Source organism: Eschrichtius robustus, chromosome 1, assembly GCF_028021215.1.
Source record: "Eschrichtius robustus isolate mEscRob2 chromosome 1, mEscRob2.pri, whole genome shotgun sequence".
Taxonomy (NCBI): Eukaryota; Metazoa; Chordata; class Mammalia; order Artiodactyla; family Eschrichtiidae; genus Eschrichtius; species Eschrichtius robustus.
Genome location: NC_090824.1, coordinates 36,875,572 through 36,894,332, shown reverse-complemented (window position 1 = coordinate 36,894,332; position 18,761 = coordinate 36,875,572). Strand labels below are relative to the sequence as shown.

Genomic DNA, 18,761 nt, shown 5'->3' with positions numbered 1-18,761 from the left:
CCCCACTGTGCTGCTCCTTTTCTTTACAGCTGAGTCTTCCCCAACCCCACCTCCCAGGTTGCCTCGGGCAGAGCAGGGCTCAGGCACAAGTGTGGGGAGAGGGACCGGGGTAGTGGGGAGATGGTGAATACGTCCCACCGTGCGTGTAGGACCCACTGTGCGTGTAGGGTAACAAACAGAACACAAGCGCATGCTCTGTCCTCAGAGACCCTCAAGGAACTCGTGGCAATTACACCCTGTACTGAAAGCAGCCCCTCTCCAAAGGCTCCTTAGGGCCTGTTTTTTGTTCTGGCCACGAAGCGTGCTCAAGGCTTCCTGCTAATTCTCCTCTTCATTCAAGCCAGTCTCATTACCAATGCTACATTTTGGTGCAAGCAGGAGCTTTTTTTAATGGACAGTACTTAAGAGCTCTCAGAAAGCAATTTTCCCTGCCTAAGAACGTCCGGGGAAATGTGACATGAGTACCACATGGCCTGATTCTAACTATGGATGCACTCAGGACATTCGCTCCATCACTCAGCACATGCCCGCCCCAGGCACAGCATTCGCAGCTCTGTGAACAGGTCTCTCTCCCTCCCTGGGCTGGTCACCACACAGGTCTCTCCTCCTTGCTGCTAAAGCTCCAGTGTCAGAAGGAGACTTTGTCTGAGTGAGGCAAGAGCTCTGAGGGTACAAACCTGGCAGTGCATAGCAGGCATCCTGACTTCTGGGCCACACCCCCAAGGCTGTGTCAGGTGTCAGGAAAAGAAGCCCCTAGCCCCAAGCCTTTACACACCCCACCTGGTATTCAGGTGGTCCTGGCACTTCTTCACTTCCCCACTGCGTGGGTGGCTACTCTCTACCAGGCTGTTGGCAGCAAGGTTCACGCCATCAATCTGAGCCATCAAAGTCTTCATCTCCTGGTCCAGGATATCAAACCTGATGTGGACAGAGAAAATGAGGATTGGCAAGGCAGCAGTGGCCGGTCTCTAGAACGTGTAGCTCTTGCTTTCTCCTTCCACCTCCTAAATACATTGACCAGGTAAGAGGGGAGAAAGGTGGGCTGACACACCCTATTTTCTGGTTCATGGGTCCAGTTTCATGGTTTAGCATTTCCTGGGTCAGGCTGGGAGAGAACTGGTTAACTTATAAAACAATTGGCTAAACAGAGAGGTTTATGGGAAAATGAGGTGTAGGAGGTGTTAATCGCCACAGAGACTACCTGCCATGCCTCCACTGCCCCAGCTGCTGCTCATGGACCCTAATTCCACTGCCTTGACACCTGGACCTGAAGGATACCTCCCCAGCCAGGTGCTCAGTCCCTGGGTAGGAGAAGGCAGAGCTGCCAAGGGGAGGGTCACTGTGAGGTTATGAAAGCTGACTCTTCTGAGATAAGAGCCCAGGTCCCTCCAGCATCGGCGTGGGACCACCTTGGCATGATCGAGGAGTGACTTCTTTTCCTCAGCTCCTTGGATTCTGTACTCAGGATGATGGGATGCCACACAGACTGGGGGCACACCCTCCCATGCCAGAGTGCTGATGGAATCGGAATAATGGAAATGAGAGTGCCCTTGCAGACTGGTGATTTACAAACTGGTCTCTGTGGCCCCTCGGGGTTCTGTGGTCCCTCGGGGTTCTGTGGTTTAGGGACTGCCAAAGAAAGCTAGAGCTTGTGGGGTCCAGCCTCTCGCGCCCCCTTCACCACAACCACTCCACTTTCCACTGTGTTATATGTCAGGGGTTCCATATACCATTCATTTGAACAAAGGCTGCTGTAGCTGAAAAGTCCTCCAACACCTGGACCAGAAAGAGCCCTTTTGTCTTATTTTGAGGAATGTCCCAGGGGGTGAAGTACCAAGCGCCACAGAGCCAGATTAGAACTCGTGACTCTCAGTGCCTGGCCTCTGTGATCAAGGGCATCCTATGGCCTCTCAAAGAGACCCTTGTTGATCTGGAGGCTGTTCCAGCACTAGGAGCACAGACCGCGTAGGGGGAGGCGAGAGGGGAGGGCCGGCCCTGACCTGTGCTGCACGACCTCCAGGTCCTCCAGCGTGTCTGGGATGTCCATCTGGGCCAGCCACTTCCCCTTCTCGCCCATCCACAGTTCACAGGCATCCGTCTCCCCAAACACCGTGTACAGGTCCAGGGCATCCTGCAGCCTCTGCCGACGTATGTCCGCTTGGGCCACCACCTGCTGGTAGAGATCCTGGAGGGCCTGCAGCCGGTTGGTCACATCTGGGGAATCCCGAAACTCTTGAGGGAACCCCTGGGCCTGCTGTTCCAGATGCTCCATCACCCCATGGCTCTCCTCTAGCTCCTCCAGAAAGTCCTTGTGCTTCTTCCCCAGGGCCTGTGTGGCCCCTTCATCCTGCCCCACATCTTCTCCCGAGAGCAGCCGGTGGGCATCTTGCAGCCAGGCCTTCAGATCGTCCGCATCACCCTGGAACTGAAAGAAGTTCTCAGCGTCCTGGAGGTTCTTCTTGCGGAAGGCAGCCAGCTCCTTCAGCTGGTTCCACTGGGCAGACACCTCCTTGATCTGGGCCTCGATCTGCCGGTGCCCGAACTGCTTGCGTGCAACCATGCCCTCAGCCTCCTGGAAGATCTGGTCCAGGTGGGCGTCCAGCCCGCGCAGCTCGTCCTCGAAGGCCTTGTGCTTGCGCTGCAGGATGAGCACACTGGTCAGGTCCTTGCCATAGTCCAGGGAGGAGTAAATCTGCTCCTTCTCCTTGATCCAGCTCTCGGCCTCATCCATCTCCCAGAAGAACTTCCAGAGCCGCTTGGACTGCTCCAGCTGGGCCTTGCGTCCGGCTGCCGTGTTGCTCAGCTCCTCGAAGCACTGCTCCAGGTGGCTGACACGGTCCCGGATGACCTGGGGGTCGCAAGGCTGGTACCCTGGGAGGAATGGGAGGAGGGAGAACAAAAAGGGTAAGGGCTTCATCTGAAGGGCAACCTTGAGATCAGGTGCCAGGCTAGGACCATGTCGTCTAGAACCTGCCATCTCACTGGGGCTTTGGGATTGGACGCAGGGGGTCCCAGTTCCCAGTTGCTTAGAGGACAGGCTTTTAATTAGTTCTTTTTAATGAATTCCCACTAAAACTTCAGGAATAGGAGAGGTTAAAAGTTGGGTCAACTCTCAGTAGAAATGCACAATGTAAAATTATTTTTAAAAAGAACCAGGCACAAATTTCAAGATGATTCTTCAAAGAGGCAGTGGGGGTCACCTATCTAAGACCAGAAGCTATAAACCTAAATTGTCTCTGCCATAACTTGAATTAGCAGAGAGAATGAAAGACGGAGCATGCCTTCCTGGTTCTTATAAACCCTTCTGATTATAGATGGCCAAAGCAGTTGCCTGCCCTCTGGAGAATTTTGCTAACCCTCTTGCACCATTAGTTGATGAAAGAGGCAGAATTCTACAACTAGATTTATCCAAGCTGGGGTGCTGGAGTGCTGAGCCAGAGGCCTCAACAGGAAAACACCTGTGGCCTCACCTGGCTCCTCAGTGAACTGAAGAGTGGCTGTGGTGATGGCCTTCACTTTGTCCCCTTGGATGGCGATGTCAGCCTCCATCAACTTGTGCTTTTGTAGCAAGTCCTCGACCTCCAACAAGTGCTTCCCGAACTCGGCAGACAAGAGGTGAGCCTGGCAAAGAGGACAGATAAGGTAGAGGGAGCGAGGAGAGGTGAAGAAACCCACACGCTAGGAGAAGACCCCTCTGAAGAGCAGCGTCCGTGGCGTGTTGGGACCAGGATGAGTCAGATGCAGCTGGAAAACGGCTGCTGCTCAGCGGGAAAGCAGCTACAGAGCAGGAGTTCCCACTGGGGGTGCCCATTAAAATCATTCAGGGAGCACCATTCAGGAGCTCAAGCCCTACACTCAATCTCCTATGTGTGTCCCTGACTTGGGGCCTGGGCATGTGTATTTTTAGAAAGCTCCGTGGTCAGTCTGATGTGCATCCTCAGTTGAGAGCCACTGCGGTAGAGGGAGAGGAGACAGACTTCTTGGTGGCTCTGTGCCGGGAGGTCTGGGTTCCCACCAGAGTCAAATCGTGATTACCCAGAGCCTGATTCTCCAGGCTCCCGATGGATGTCTGTGCCTTCTAGGCCCTGCAGGTTGGCACCTGTGCTACTATGAACCCCAGATTTCTTGATCACGGGGAATACAGAAGATCTGCGCTGGAGCAGTGTGAGCTAAGCCGTTGAGAGGCGGATACAGCCCGATGCTGTGCTGCCTCGGATTCTCCACTCTGACTCAGGGAGGTGGGGCTGGGAGGTGCCTATGGAAGCACACTCCCATTGCAGGGCGGGTGCCGAAGCCCCAGGCGGACACGGGGGCGGGGGATGGGGGTGTCTGAGCCCACCTTGATCTCGTCCATCCAGTCGATGCTGTGCAGCATGTCCTGGAAGAGCTTCTGCAGGGCCAGCGTCTTCTCAAGCCTCTGGCGCCGGGACTGCAGCAGCTCCTGCAGGTAGTTCCACAGGCGCAGGACGTTGTCCTTGCGGGCCATGATGCGCTTCTGGTCGTGGTAATTCTCCCGCTCCAGCTCCTGGGCCAGGTCCTCCAGGGCCCTCACCCGCTCCTCGTAGGCAGCTGTGTCCGTCTCAATGGCCTCGTGCTTCTTCTTGGCGGCCTCCACAGCTGCCAGGTCGTACCCGAAGTTATCCTGTCCCCCAGGGAGGAAAACAGGCAGCTCAATCAGGCTCCCCTTGGCTGGTCCCCAAACGCAAAGAAACAGCGGGTCCCTTCGGAACAACTGCTGGCCGGGAAAGCCCTTTCCCAACGAGTTACTTCTGCCATCTTTTTCAGCCTATCTTATCGGAGCCAAGTTCCAAAGACTAAATGTCTCACAAGAACCTTTACAAGAAGCTTGTGATTTTACTCACTGTGCCATCCTTGTGGGTAACACTGGGTGAATATTACTAACAGAGCTCCTTCACCACCTGCTGGCACTCACCACCCTGCCTTGTGCGGACCTGCCCGATTCTGGGCAGGAAGGGGCTTCTCACTAGGAAACCATGTTTACCCCCATGCTATCTGGGGTGCATGCACACTCTCCGATTCTCTCAGTATGCTTGTTTTCCTCTTTCTGGATGAAAGGGGAAATTTGATTCCAAGCTCCAAGTGGGAAGGAACAGATGCTCTCATGGAGAATCAGTCCCGGGGTCAATTTTCAGCCAGTGAAATGTGACACAGCCCCAGAGGCCAGAGTCCAAGGGGCACGTCTGACACATACGAGGTGCACTGCTTTCATCACATCCCCGGAGGACCACTGAAATGTCAGCCTGAACTCTGGCTCCAGGTGATGCCACTGGCCCACGTGAGACAACTTTTGGGGCCATTTTTGGATTGTGTGGCTCTTTCCTAAAAATGAGCTTTTGTCAGTCTGGGAGAGTTCCTTTTCGGATGTGAATCTTGATCCACCCAGTCAGAGGGAGCAGGGCTGCAAGACCTGTGGAGAGGCTTATCCTGCTGCCGCCGAGAGACCAGCGTGGGCTCCAGCCCTGCTGTCTACCGGGGGCTCTGGAAAGCTCCCCCTCTCCTGCAACCCCAAGTGCAGCCCCCTTTACCTGGGCCACAAGCCGCTGGTTTTCATTGAGCCACGTCTCTCTCATGGCAGCCTTTCGGTCAAAGCGCCGGGCCAACTGCTCTAGCTTCTCCTGCCGGATGAGCTCCTCCCTCAGAGCCAGCTCCCGCCGGTACTCAGCTTCCTCCAGGCTTTCCCAGGCCTGCACGAGGGGCAGGGGAGAGCTCTTGGGATTTGGGGGTCCCGACTCTTTCACCCAACACTGAGCGAGTTTAGGAATCTAGGCAGAGCCTAGATTAAAGCTCAGTGATAGCCTTTTGGCTTTCCTGTCTGGGCAGACGAAAGATTCAGGAAGCACTGGTCATGACCCCCCAGTTCCCTCTCCTCCTAAATCTGCCTCAGACTCTTGGTTTAGTACAGTGTTATTTGCCTCTGTGGGTGCTCAGTAAATTCCTATTGGTTAAATGGCTACCTCCTTTCCACTGGAACTTCCAGGTGGTGGTAGGCCTCCAAACCTCTGAAATGTCATAAGGCATTTCCCTTCTGTTAAAAGTAGTCAATATTCTCCAAAAAACCTCAAGGTTCTATAGAGAATAGGCTATAAAACTGGCTCTAAAAAATGGACTCTGGGGGCTTCCCTGGTGGCGCAGTGGTTGAGAATCTGCCTGCCAATGCAGGGGACACTGGTTCGAGCCCTGGTCTGGGAGGATCCCACATGCCACGGAGCAACTAGACCCGTGAGCCACAACTACTGAGCCTGCGCGTCTGGAGCCTGTGCTCCGCAACAAGAGAGGCCGCGATAGTGAGAGGCCCGCGCACCGCAATGAGGAGTGGCCCCCGCTTGCCGCAACTAGAGAAAGCCCTCGCACAGAAACGAAGACCTGACACAGCCATAAATAAATAAAATTAGAAAAAAAAAAAAAAAAGGACTCTGGGTGTCTGAACAGGGGGCTGAACTGGTGGACCGTGGGTAGAGTCTGACCTCTCAGGGCTAGACTTAGCACCCTCAACAGCCAGATGTGTCGTTAATAACACCACAGGAAGTGGCTTGGCTTAACCCTGTCCTGGGACCATTACATGTGCCCTTATGAGGAGCTCACTCAACCCACTGGCAAACCCGCTGCATCCCCATTCTTACGGCAACTTTGAGCGGGAAATGTGTAGCAACTGCCTTTTTTTCTTTTTTAATTTTTTAAATTGAAGTATAGTTAACTTACAATATTGTATTAGTTTCAGGTGTATAACAGTGATTCAATATTTTTATAGATTATACTCCACATAAAGTTGTTATAAAATATGGGCTATATTCCCTGTGCTGTGCATTAAATCCTTGTATCTTATTTATTTTATACCTAGTACATCCCCTTCACCTGTCTTGCCCCTCCCTCCACCCCTGCACAGGGGGCTGAATGGATGCTTGGTGGGTGGAGTGTGACCCCTCAGGGCTAGGCTCAGATAGCACCCTCAGTAGCCAGGTGTGTCATTAATAACACCACAGAAAGTGGCTTGGTTTAACCCTGTCCAGGGACCATTCCCTGGGCCCTTATCAGGAGCTCAATCAACACGCTGGCAACGTGAAATGGAAAACGTTGCTGTACCCGGTTGATGTCGGACACGAGTTTCCCATCATGGGGCGTGTACACTTTCTGATTGTTGGCTCTCATCCGTGACTGGATGGTAAAAAGTAGGACTTCTAGATTCCCCTTCTCCTGAAACCTGTCAAGAAAAAAGAGGTAGGGAGATGAGTGTCGAGATTCCCACAGCCAGTTTTTTTTTCTTTTCTAATTTTCTTGTCGGCCATGTGGCATGTGGGATCTTAGTTCCCCGACCAAGGATTGAACCCGTGTCCCCCTGCATTGGAAGCGCGGAGTCTTAACCACTGGACCACCAGGGGAGTCCCAGCCAGTTGTTCTTTTTTAAGTGAACATGGAACCCTGGCATCTTGGAGCTTGGATAGCAAAACACATTTCTCTTAAAAAAGTAAAGAGGATCTACACAGGTTTACTTACCTGTTAAAAGATCTATCAATCTATCATATTCGCCAACTGAAATCTAATAGGCGTTGAGTCTTTGCAACATAAACCAGAGAAAACAACTACTGCAGCGTTTGCTTGTCATTTGCTTCCACGGAGGAATGGCTAACTGGACTGTTCTGGTAAATCCTATAGGTATCAAGTTTTACCAATCCGTACAAAGAAACTCTTCCCTGTTCTGCAAACAGTTGAAGGCTTTTGACTAGCTCTTTACTCAGTTTTTTGCTGAGTGAGTCAATAAAACCATGTATGTTCTTATGTGGAAGCAGCATTATCCACGTAAGAACATATCGCACCGAGAGCAACTTTCACCTGAGTACTAATAAGTCAGCTCTCCTGACAACGATGCAAAAGCCCAGATGCTTCTGAGAGGGGAGGAAAGGCTAGGCTCCGGGAGGACCTTAGGTGTAGGAGGTGAGAACTGGCAGCAGGATGGATTTCTGGAACCCAGGGTCCAAGCTCCAGGTAACTGGGTACTTTCCCATTTCTGCCCGTAGCCAAGTATTTACCCACTTCTACCTCCACCACGCAGTAGTCAAAGATCAGCTGGTAAGCAAGGTCTCCACCCTGAGGCCAGCCTAATTCATCTGCCTGCTCACAGGCACTGCAGGAGGGCTGTGGCCTTGAGCACTGTCTACGCAGCCAGGAGATGCTACCCCGGTGTGCAGTGCCTGGTAGACTCATGGGGCATGTTATCTGTATTGGATTTAGGACTTTAAAAGTGGGCTAGTGTCAGGCCAGAAATCAGATACTTGTTTATAGTACATTCTAGACTCCGTGTCTCGCCTTTCCCTGTTTGCCAGTCATGAATGAATGAGCGGGGGAGGAACAAGGCAGAGGGTACCACTGATGAGCTAGAAATCTGTTTCTGGGGAGCCAGCCAAGCTAAGGGCGGGCGAGCTGGAATGCCCCATGTCTGTGTGGGTGTGCGCGTGCACGCGTGTGCACAGTTGTGTTTGCATGTGCATATGTGCACGTAGGCCCTGCACACGCTGGAGTGGAGCAGAGGTCCCGAGAGGCAGACTAAGTGCTCTGCTAATGGATGAGCAGTGACAGGTGGGAGAGAAAGAAGGATGTGCTTGATGATCAACAAGGCCTCACGTGGAGAGCTCTGGGGCTGTGGGTGCAGAGGTCATTACCAAAGAACAAACCCGCAGCTCAGTGCACAGAAGAGAGAGGAACTTCCCAGCACATTCTTTAAAGAGACTCTGAAGTCTGAGATTTCACTGCTGCTCCCCTTCAGGGATCTGGGGAAGTATTCCTTTGGCTATGAGTCAGGGGTTACTCAATGCCCACTGCCTGTAGGCTGACGGCTTGGGAGCAGGGAGACAACACAGGATGAAGTAGGTGACAGATGGGCAGCTCTCTAACCTCCAGGAGCCACCTCCCGGATTCCTTCTCCAGGCCCTCCAACCTTCTGGAGGTGGTTTCTCGGCCGTGGTGCCCGCCCTCCCGAGTGCCCAGGCCCTTACTTGGGCGGCTTCTCCACGGTGCGGTAGGTACTGAAGGCCTGCAGCTGCTGCTGGACACCGGTCAGGGAGTTGGCGAACTTGCGGCTGTTCAGGACAGTGATGGTCTGCTCGATCCAGGTGAGCAGGTCTGAGGCCAGCCCGCTGTACTTTTCAATCATCTTCTCGGTCTCAATGGCGTGGTCAATTACCTAGGGAATCACCTTGTGACTCATCCTTGTCAGAAGGGCGAGGACGCCAATGAGGATGCCGACGGGGACCACAATCGAGGTGGTCCTCCTCCTCGCAAGCCCTGGAGCGTTTACGTTGGGTTTGTTCCCTGAGCCCAAGACCACTGCTGAGCAGGGGGCCGGACTGGAAGTGCGCCGGCAACGTCAGGAGGGACCTGGCTGTGCTTGGGATCGGGAGCAGCTCCCCCCCTCCCTAACCCTGTAAAAGACTGGAAAGCTGTCTGTGCTTTCCAATCCAGCCGCCAGAGAGGCCAAGGTCCTGTTTATTTAAGAGCGGGTATTAGGGATTGAGAGCTTCCTGGCATTGTCTTTGCTAAACACCAGTGCACGAAGATGAATGAGAAATGGTCCCTACCCTGGAGGGGCAAAAGACCCAGCCGGGGAAAGGACTCTGGCACGAGGGTCTGTACAGTGGGGTGGCTCCTCTGTACAGTAGGCTGCGGGAGCTTAAGAGGCATGAAAACACAATAAACCAACAAGTAAAAAGCCTGTTTTATTCCTGTGGGAATGCTCACGAGACATGGGTCTGCAGGTGGAAGGTCGGCTCAGAGCTACGGGCTATGACCTTGTTTGGGACAGACCATCAACCTGTGTTGGAATTCAGCTTGGGAGCCATTAACCTGGCAGTGCTTGGTTTCAGAGGAAGTTGGGGGGGGGGGGTGATCTGCACCCTCTCCCACAGCTGGGGTCCAGACACAAAGCTCTTAGGGTAGAAAGGGAGCATCTCAGTCAAGGCCTGTGCGTGGCAAGCGGGGAAACGGTGACACTCTAGTTACGCAGCAGCTCAGTACCTTGCCGACGCGCTTGCCCTCCACTGCCAGCACCTTCATCTTGGAGAAGTAGTGGTAAAACGCCACCACGTAGGTGATGATGGATTTCTCATCAGGGTTTTCTGTGAAGACATCTGCAAGGGGAAAGGGTGGGCTCTCAGGACCAGTTGGAAGTTGGAAATGTCAGGCTCAAGGGGTTCATCTCCCTGTGTCTCCAGCACGAAGTTCAACTACAGGCACCAAGTGATAGGCGAGAGTGGAAGAGGAATAGGCTGCGATTTTAGTGAGAGGATGAAATCCATATTAGGACCACAAAGAATGAAAGAAGGGAAAAGGATGGAAAGACTACAGTGGGCCCCCAGTCAGGCAGGGGAGGTGTCAGGAACCAGCTTGGGTCTGAACAGCAGGCCGGAGCGGAGCCCTGGCCCGGCCACCGTGCCCACGGCTCTCCCAGCACGGCCCACGCTCCTCCCGGCGCCCTGACGGTCTCGTGGGTGCTGGCTCACCTTCAGGGTCGAGGAGCGGGATGATGCCCAGCTGTCGCTCGGCCACGTCGAACGCGCACTCCAGGTTGTGCCGCGCGTTGGAGTCCTTCAGCTTATCGAAGTCAATCAGGTCGGGCCTGGGGACGAAGCCAGCCTGTTAGAGGGCAGGGGGCATGGCATCCCCACCAAAAGGGCAAAGACCCTGGGCAGACGCAGGGAGGTGGCTGAGCCGGAGAAGTGAGAGGAGGAGACGGGACAGAGGAGGGAGCTGTGAGCACCAGCGTGTGAGGAAGGGGGATTTAAGGGAGGCAGGATGCCGAGGGTGAGAGGAGAAGGCGCCACGGCTGTACCATTCCTGTGACGCTTGAACAGTAGCCTACATGGTAAGTGCAAGGTGTCCCATGGGCTCCCTGGCTCCCACAGGGGTTCCTGCTCCGCTCCCCCTCTTACCGGTGCTTGTGGATCAGGGCGTTAAAGGCTAGGCCATCCTTCCAGCTGGAGGTGAAGTTGGTGACGTTGACATGGGGGTAGCTGCATCCAAGAAAAGCATTAAGACCTAAGAAACAGATTCTTCTGGGGTCCCTACAAGTGTGTGAACCGAGGGCCAACACCTCAGGAGAGGAGTGGACCGGACCCTTCTCGAGCCCCTTCAACAAGAGGGCAGCCGTTAAGTTGCACAAAGAGGCTCCCTCATCAGGTGGGCCCAAGAGACTCTCGCCCCCAACAGACCCCATGGTCTGACCCAGGCAATTTTGGGATAGAATCCTGTATTCCGGGCCTCTAAGAATCAGGTCAGGATAGACTGTGCATCAACTACGCCCAAGCCGATGTAGTTCTGGGTGATGGTGTCTAGGTCCCTTGGGGATGGCAATGCTTGGGAGGCACAGGGGGTGGTGAGGAACGTGGTAGTGGCTGGTCCCCAAGGCATACCCTGCCGTCTTCATCTGACACCATAACAGCAACGCGTCCTTGGCTGAGCGCGTCTCACGACCTTCCTGAGTTTGGACAACGATGTCCTGAATCTGTGGGCACAGGAACAAGAGAGGGAAGACTTAGATGTGCATCTGGCCCAGAGCCTCCCTGCTCTCCCTGGAAGGCCCCCTCTGTCCTTCCTCCTCTGTAGCCATCCATCCGGTCGCCAGCCCTGCAGCCGCCCCGCAGCCTGAGGCCCCAGGTCCTGGAGGCCTGTTTCCCTGCCTTGGTCAGCTTCTCCACGTCAGAGGAGACCGCTCCAACTTGAAACTGTAAGGGGAGACCAAGAATAAACAGCAGGATGCCCCCATTCCTCCCCACGAGGTACGATGCCACCTGGGCCATGGAACGGCATGAACGCTGGAAGGTACTGTACTTTGATCAGCAGCTCCTCTTGCCTTTTCATCCTCCCCAGTTCTGCTGTTATTACCGTTTCGTCGTACACACCCTCAGAGAGTGAGATTGGACACCCAAGACCACTTGGGTGAGACCTTCAGGCCGGGAGTTGTGTGTTATCTTCCTTCTCCCTGCCCTTCCCTCCTCCAACTAGGTTCTTTCTGTCCCCAGACCAGCAGGTGGAAGGCCCTGCTTTCCTCCCCTCGTGCTTTCTAAATTCCTTACAAATAAGCGACCTTGAATTTCAGGGTGGGAAGAGAAAAGCTTCTGAGGGAAAAACATAAAAGCAGATCTTCTGCACTCTTGCGATTTCTGAATCAAACTACTTAAAAAACCAAAAAGTGACACCTGTGGAGGGAAGGGGACGAAAGTAGGTCTTCCAGCCAGATCTCAGCCCAGCCACTAATTTCTATCCTCTCTCTCAAAAGACTATGCTATTGGCTGAACAGCTCGCCCTGAGCTTCAGCAACTTGGCGATGCCTAGGATGGTTTCTCCTTCCTACAAGCATTGTCCCCCAGGACGGGCTTCTAGCCTCCCAGAACGTGCACACACTCGCACTTATTCACCATTTTATAAGATTCCCAAACCCAGTCTGGCCCAGGGAAGCTCCCTCCACCCCCTCTGCCCCCCGGGAACCCACCTGGAAGCGGAGGATGATGGTCCAGATGAGGCCCAGGACCAGGCGGTGGTTGCCGTCCACGATGTCGTGGGAGCCCATGTTCTCCAGGTGCACACGCTGCTCCTTCAGGAACTGCAGGGCCTTGTCCACATTCTCCAGGCAGTGGATGCGCATCTTCCCCTTCGTGGGCTTTGGCTGAGGGACAGCATTGCCCCGTGGGCGTGGAAGAACCTCATGGTCACGCCTGGACCAGCTCCGGTCATCAGCATCCACCCTCCATGCCAAACTCCAACTCCCATGCTCACTCCTTGACACTTTTCAACCCCATCCTTTCAGCAAAGTTCAGGGGCTCCCTCTCTTGAGCACCCAGAGCTCTGCAAGTGGGCTGCATCAGTACTGTTCTTGGGTCTAAACAAAGGCTTCTGAGTGGGTGATAAGTGGCATTCAAATATAGTAACACAACAGGTAGTTAGTTGAGCACTTACTATGTGCTAGGCACAGTTCTAGGAACTGTTTACTGCTGATTGGTGATAAGAGTGGCTTTTAGTGTGGTGACTGATAATGGGTCCATTCTGCCATCCAACCTCCTCCCTCCCCACCCCCAAATGGCCTCAGCCAAAGCTCAAGGGGGCCACCATTGATGAGTAACTGCATCATCTGAAGGGTTCTGAGTGGTAACTCTCTCTAGTGGGGTAAGAGGCATTCTTTAACTTCAGCCTGGAGTTGAAAAGGCAACAGATGAATGTGGTACCTTTCATTCAAACCCTGAGGTCTTAGGCTACTACATCAGGTACAGGTATCTGGTTTACACATGGGAGAAATGAGGCAAAGAAGGTCCTGCCTGATAGGCCCAAGGTCATAATGGAAGTAACTGAGCAAAACATGAGCCTTGATCTGGTTCTCCTGCAGGGGCAACATTACCACCGGGTGGGTTACAACTGAGAGGGCCTGTGATAAATTTCCACTTGTTAGAGTGATGGATACACGGGAAAATATCTTTCACACTTTCCTCCTTGTTCCAAGAAGGAGGCAAATTTTTCCAGCTGGGTAATGGGATATGTCTTAGCCTGTGCAAGGAGGCTGAGGGTGGGCCCACTGCAGGCCAGTCACAGATAACCAGATCCCAAGAGGAGAAAGTCAAGAGCTCTGTATGGCATCTGGGAGGAGCATGAAGGGGTGGGAGTGGCCAGAAGGAGGCAAGAAATTCTGAAATGCTTCAGCAAAATTAACAAAAGTTTTGATGATATATTAGATGGAAAGCCAGGCATTTATGCTGGGACATATTTAGATGAACACGTTCAGAGAACCCAGTCAGCCACACGGACACCTCACATCATTAGTACTGAAACCTCCCAAAAGAATAGGGAGAAACCTTGGAAAGCCATGTGAACTGGAGAGGCCCCCAGACCATGTCCTTCCTGAAGAGGGGACAGAGCACCAGCCACAGGGCCTGGGGAAAGGGGCTTTACCAGCATCTCTCCAGAGAGCACTTCCAGCAGCTTGATGAGCATCTTCCCATCCCGCAGGTCCTTGTAGAGGTCAGTGATGCGGCAGGACACACGCGCCAGGTGCGAGTTCACCCATTTTGTGAAGGTTTTCTTCTGAACAACTTCCCGCTCATCTGGGTGGGGAGAAGAGCCTTGGGTGAGGTGCCTGAGGTTGGCAGGGTCCATTTGCAATGTGACATGGGGCTGAAGGGTTTTTCACCTTAACCCCAGAGTTGCCCCATCCCTGGCAGAGGAGGTCGATGTATCTATTCCATCCCCTTCTGAGGAGCATTTCTGACCAGAGCGTAGCCTTTTGGCTTCACAGGTCCACGTGCCATGACTGGGGCAATGAAGAGGTAACTTCCACCACCACGGTATCAAGACACCCCTAATCCAGTCACCTGCTTCCCTGTGCGCATCAGAATGCTCTGGACCACTGGGCCAGTGAGCTCAGAATTCAATGCCAGGTTCACCCGTCCACCCAACCAACAAATATTCTCTCTGCCTGGAACGCTCTCTCTCGGCCCCTCCACCCCTCACCCCATTCACCTAACTCCTAGTCATCCTTTAGGAGTCAGTGGAAACAGCGCTTCTCCGGGAAGCTTTTGTGACCTCTCGCCTAGGTTCCGTCTCTCCTTGTGTGCATCTGCATTTCTCATTTCTCTCTCCTCATACTCAGATTAGTTGAAAGTCTGTCTTTCCTGCAAGACTGCAGGCTCCTTGAGCCCAGTAAAATCTGTCTGTCTTGTTCACTTCTAAATCCCCAAGGCCTGGAGTCTGGCACACAGTAGGTCTCCAGAGCTGTACTGTAGCTGACTGTGCAGAGGTTTATTCAGCTCCTACGCCAGGCCTGCTGATACATAAAAGTAAAACAAACTGCCTATCCTCAAGGAGCTGCTGGTAGATAGAGGAGAAGGATGAGCATGGAAACAGTGAGATCATGTGGAACGTGTGATCTACGTAGGGTGAAGGGTAGTGGGGGCTTGGGCTGGGGGCTGTGCATGGCACTAAGCTCTCCTTCTCGCCCGCAGAATGGCAGGCAGGATTTTCCATCTTCAGACTTGGGAAGCTGACATGCCACCCCCAGCTTAAATCAGCCTCAGCCCAAACCAAGCTTCCAGCCCAGGCTGTACCAGTTCAGGTGGACTACCTTTTAACACCTCTGTTAAAATAAATACAGGGTACTGTAAAATAAATGCTGGTACCTGTGGGGTTAGGGCTGGGAAGCTTGATCAAGATGCTGGAGAGAGGACAGAGGCTGGGATAGCAGAAAGAATGGGGACAGGGTGAAAGAGAGAGAGAAGAGGGGCAGAAGAGATAGAAACAGGAAGAGAAGTTTGCTTGAGTGAACAGTCTGTGGCAACCTGCTTCTGGGCACTCTGGTGGAGGATTCTAGGCAGGAGATGACCCGGCCATGTGGCTGGGCCTAGGGCCATGGAGGGTCCCTGGGGAGCGTGTGTTCAGGTTGGTCACAGCCAGGGCAGACTCCGAGCAGTCCAGCCAGGAGGGACTGTCAGTGCCGTGGGAACAGGCTAAACGTCTGCTCGGCTGAGCCCAAACTGTGGAAGGGTTGGCTTCTTAAATTATTAAATGTCTGACTTAATAACAACAGAAAGAGGAGCCCAGCCAGCATGGCCTCGAGGGTATAAGCCTGGCAGTTTCTGAGGCTCACAGCATCAAATCCTTCCTACTTCATGGCTATTTTGGTGTTAGGAACTCAGACCCTTTATTCGCGTCTTCATTCATTCAGCAATTGTTCACTGTACAGCCGTTAGGCGCCAGGCTCCGGGTGGAGGGGGAGGCAGCCAAGGACAGGAAGGAGCCCCCATCCTTGACGCAAACTCCATTATAAATATGATGAGTGCTGGAGTCACATGTAAAGAATTCTATGGAAGCCACCTAAATAAGACTTCCAAGGGGCTTCCCTGGTGGCGCAGTGGTTAAGAATCTGCCTGCCAATGCAGGGGACATGGGTTCGAGCCCTGGTCTGGGAAGATCCCACATGCCGCGGAGCAACTAAGCCCATGAGCCACAACTACTGAGCCTGTCCGTCTGGAGCTGTGCTCTGCAACGAGAGAGGCCGTGACAGTGAGAGGCCCGCGCACCGCAATGAAGAGTGGTCCCTGCTCTCCACAGTTGGAGAAAGCCCTCGCACAGAAACGAACACCCAACACGGCCAAAAATTAATTAATTAATTAAAAAAAAAAAAAAAAGACTTCCAAGAAGAGCAAAAATACTACTAGTGACTATACACATCTGTAATAAATATAAAATTAAAATGGCACTTGTTTGTTCTGGGCCTCTGGGCAAAGTTTCAGGGGGAAAAGCCCCCTTACTCTATTGGACCATTTCCCTGATTTCAAGGACTGCTTCAGCAAAATGTAACTAAAGTTCTGATGATATATTGGACGGAAAGCAATTGCGTTTATGCTGGAGCATGTTTAGATTCAACAGAGCCAGCCTCAGTCCCACGATGCTCTCCCTAGAGACCGGATCTGTTCTGTAAGAGGCTAACCCTTCCAACCGGTGGCAGAGCTCTGTCTAAGGGGCTGAAATTTGTTGCCCCTTTAGAGGTAAGTGTCTCATCTCCTTTTCTTGTCTTTAAGAATCTAAAGAGTTCATTATGTGGGTGCTGAGACCTGTTTATTTGTGCTCAGCAAAGTGTAAGGAAGAGCTGGGCCGTGGAATTTAATTCTAGGCTGCTGGGCTGGCACACACATCGGTGCAGATGTAAATCACCCTTAGATCTCTCCAGGTCTCAACACACAAAATAATGCTCCCTGGGCCCCAAAATGCTGGAGCTGCAGGTTTAGAGCTCAGGTGGGAGGCCTCCTGGCTGCATTTTATTTGAAGGCTGCGGTGCAATTGCCCAGGAACCCCAGTACCCTAAAACAGTCTGCAGTGTTGAGACAGGGGAAAGATTCTGAGAGGCTCATGATGGTCATAAGGAGAGGAAGGCCCAGGGGTGGGGATTAATTTCCACCAGCTCATAGCCCTGGCTGCTCTGCATCGGCTCGCTCAGTGCATCCACTCCCAGCAGGCACTCAGTGGAGCCTTCTGAGTGCAGGAGAGGTGGGAGGCCCGGAGTGTGTGGACAGGCCGCAGAGGCAGCTGAGCATTGGGCCTGCTGTCCCCAGGAGACCTGGGCCATCCTGCAGGGAACCCATCCTGCTGTGGAAAAGAGGCCTCAGCAAGGCCCTGCCATGGGCCAGGCCATATTTCCAGAGCCCTAACCCTGCCAGTGAAGGGGAAGCGGGCAAGTCCACCAGCACGGCCTGAATCAAAGCTACCAGAACCTCAGAAAACACTCATGTCTCTGCAACCATCAAGCTCAGGGCCTCTCCATTGCTGCCTGTTCCTCTCCCCTTTCCTTCCTAGGCTGTGGCCAGCCTCCTTCTTCCCTACAAAACTCCCCTTCCTCTCTGACCAGCTAGCTAGAATCACTGTCTGGATATTGTGACCAAGTGCCCTTTCTTTTATGTCCCCCTTCAAAGGTTTAATTTAAGGTCAAATAAACCCAACAAAACTCAAGTGTTTACCCACTAATGAGTTCATACATGGAAAGTGCTTAAAACAGTACCCAGCACACAGAAAGAAAGCTTGAGGTAAACATTAACTACCATTGTTATCATTGCTGCTACTATCGTTACTGCCTATAGGGCCCAGATGCTGCAGGGAGCACCAGGCAGGCTCAGTCTCCCCAAGGGTCTCGCAATCTAGTTGAGGAAACGAGACACAGACCCACAGATAGTTTTGCAACCACACAAGAGATAAAGGGCAGTTCATTTAATAATACAAAAGCTGTCGCAAGGTAATATTTGATTAGTTACCAGATAAATGGCACATACAATAAATGGTCAGGGGTGAAAGAGGAGAAAGGTCATTTCTAATTGGAGCACTCAAGGCGGGGCTCGTGAAGAAAACCACTTTGCACAGGCAGAAGAGGAAGGAGAGGAGCCACAAGACGGAATGCATGAAAGGATGGAGCTTGTTCAGGGGTTGCTGACTAGCTACAGGTAAGAAGAAAACATGTGGAAAATAGGTTTTAAATCGGATGTGGAAAGCCTTGAAGGAAAAGCTAAGAAGTTCAGATTTAATCCTAGAGGTAAAAGGAGACACTAAAGGGGTGGCAGGATCCTTTCCTGAAATAGGAATTTGGAAAACCCCCAATGATAATAAAAAGACAAAACATTTCAACTTAAATTTCAAAACAATTGTGTAAAATCCATATAAATCTATAAAGTCTCCCAAGGCACACCAAAGATATGAACAACTGGAAAAATCACTCCCAATTCTTGAACAGGAAAACTCAATATCATAAAGATGTCAGTTTACCCTAAAGTTATATATTTAATATTATTTTTAAAATATTTATATTATATAATTTAAATTTTGGGGGAAACTAGACAAATGATTAGAAAACTCATTATAAAAATAAAAAAAAATAGGCTTTCCTGCTGGCGCAGTGGATAAGAATCTGCTTGCCAATGCAGGGGATATGGGTTCGATCCCTGGTCTGGGAAGATCCCACATGCCACAGAACAACAAAGCCCGTGCGCCACAACTACTGAGCCTGCGTGCTGCAACTACTGAAGCCCACGTGCCTAGAGCCCGTGCTCCACAACAAGAGAAGCCACCACAATGAAAAGCACGCACACCACAACAAAGAGTAGCCCCCGCTCGCTGCAACTAGAGAAAGCCTGCGCACAGCAACGAAGATCCAACACAGCCATAAATAAATTTATTAAATAAATAAATAAAATAAACAAAAATAGCTAGAAAAGTTTCAGAAAAGA

At 52.3% G+C, this 18,761-nt stretch overlaps 1 protein-coding gene across 2 annotated transcripts in view; it reads right to left on the bottom strand.

Annotated features, from left to right (window-relative positions):
* Positions 1–18,761, bottom strand: part of SPTB (spectrin beta, erythrocytic) — a 64,858-nt gene that overhangs the window by 35,373 nt on the left and 10,724 nt on the right. For both annotated transcript variants that reach the window (XM_068565420.1, XM_068565500.1), the window contains exons 2-14: positions 13,948–14,099; positions 12,500–12,673; positions 11,421–11,512; positions 10,941–11,021; positions 10,512–10,627; positions 10,027–10,139; positions 9,009–9,196; positions 7,102–7,219; positions 5,547–5,705; positions 4,340–4,642; positions 3,471–3,621; positions 2,001–2,871; positions 781–918 (exon numbers count right to left, since the gene is read on the bottom strand). In XM_068565420.1, coding sequence (XP_068421521.1) covers positions 781–918; positions 2,001–2,871; positions 3,471–3,621; positions 4,340–4,642; positions 5,547–5,705; positions 7,102–7,219; positions 9,009–9,196; positions 10,027–10,139; positions 10,512–10,627; positions 10,941–11,021; positions 11,421–11,512; positions 12,500–12,673; positions 13,948–14,099 — 2,656 coding nt within the window. The remainder of the gene's footprint in view (positions 1–780; positions 919–2,000; positions 2,872–3,470; positions 3,622–4,339; positions 4,643–5,546; positions 5,706–7,101; positions 7,220–9,008; positions 9,197–10,026; positions 10,140–10,511; positions 10,628–10,940; positions 11,022–11,420; positions 11,513–12,499; positions 12,674–13,947; positions 14,100–18,761) is intronic.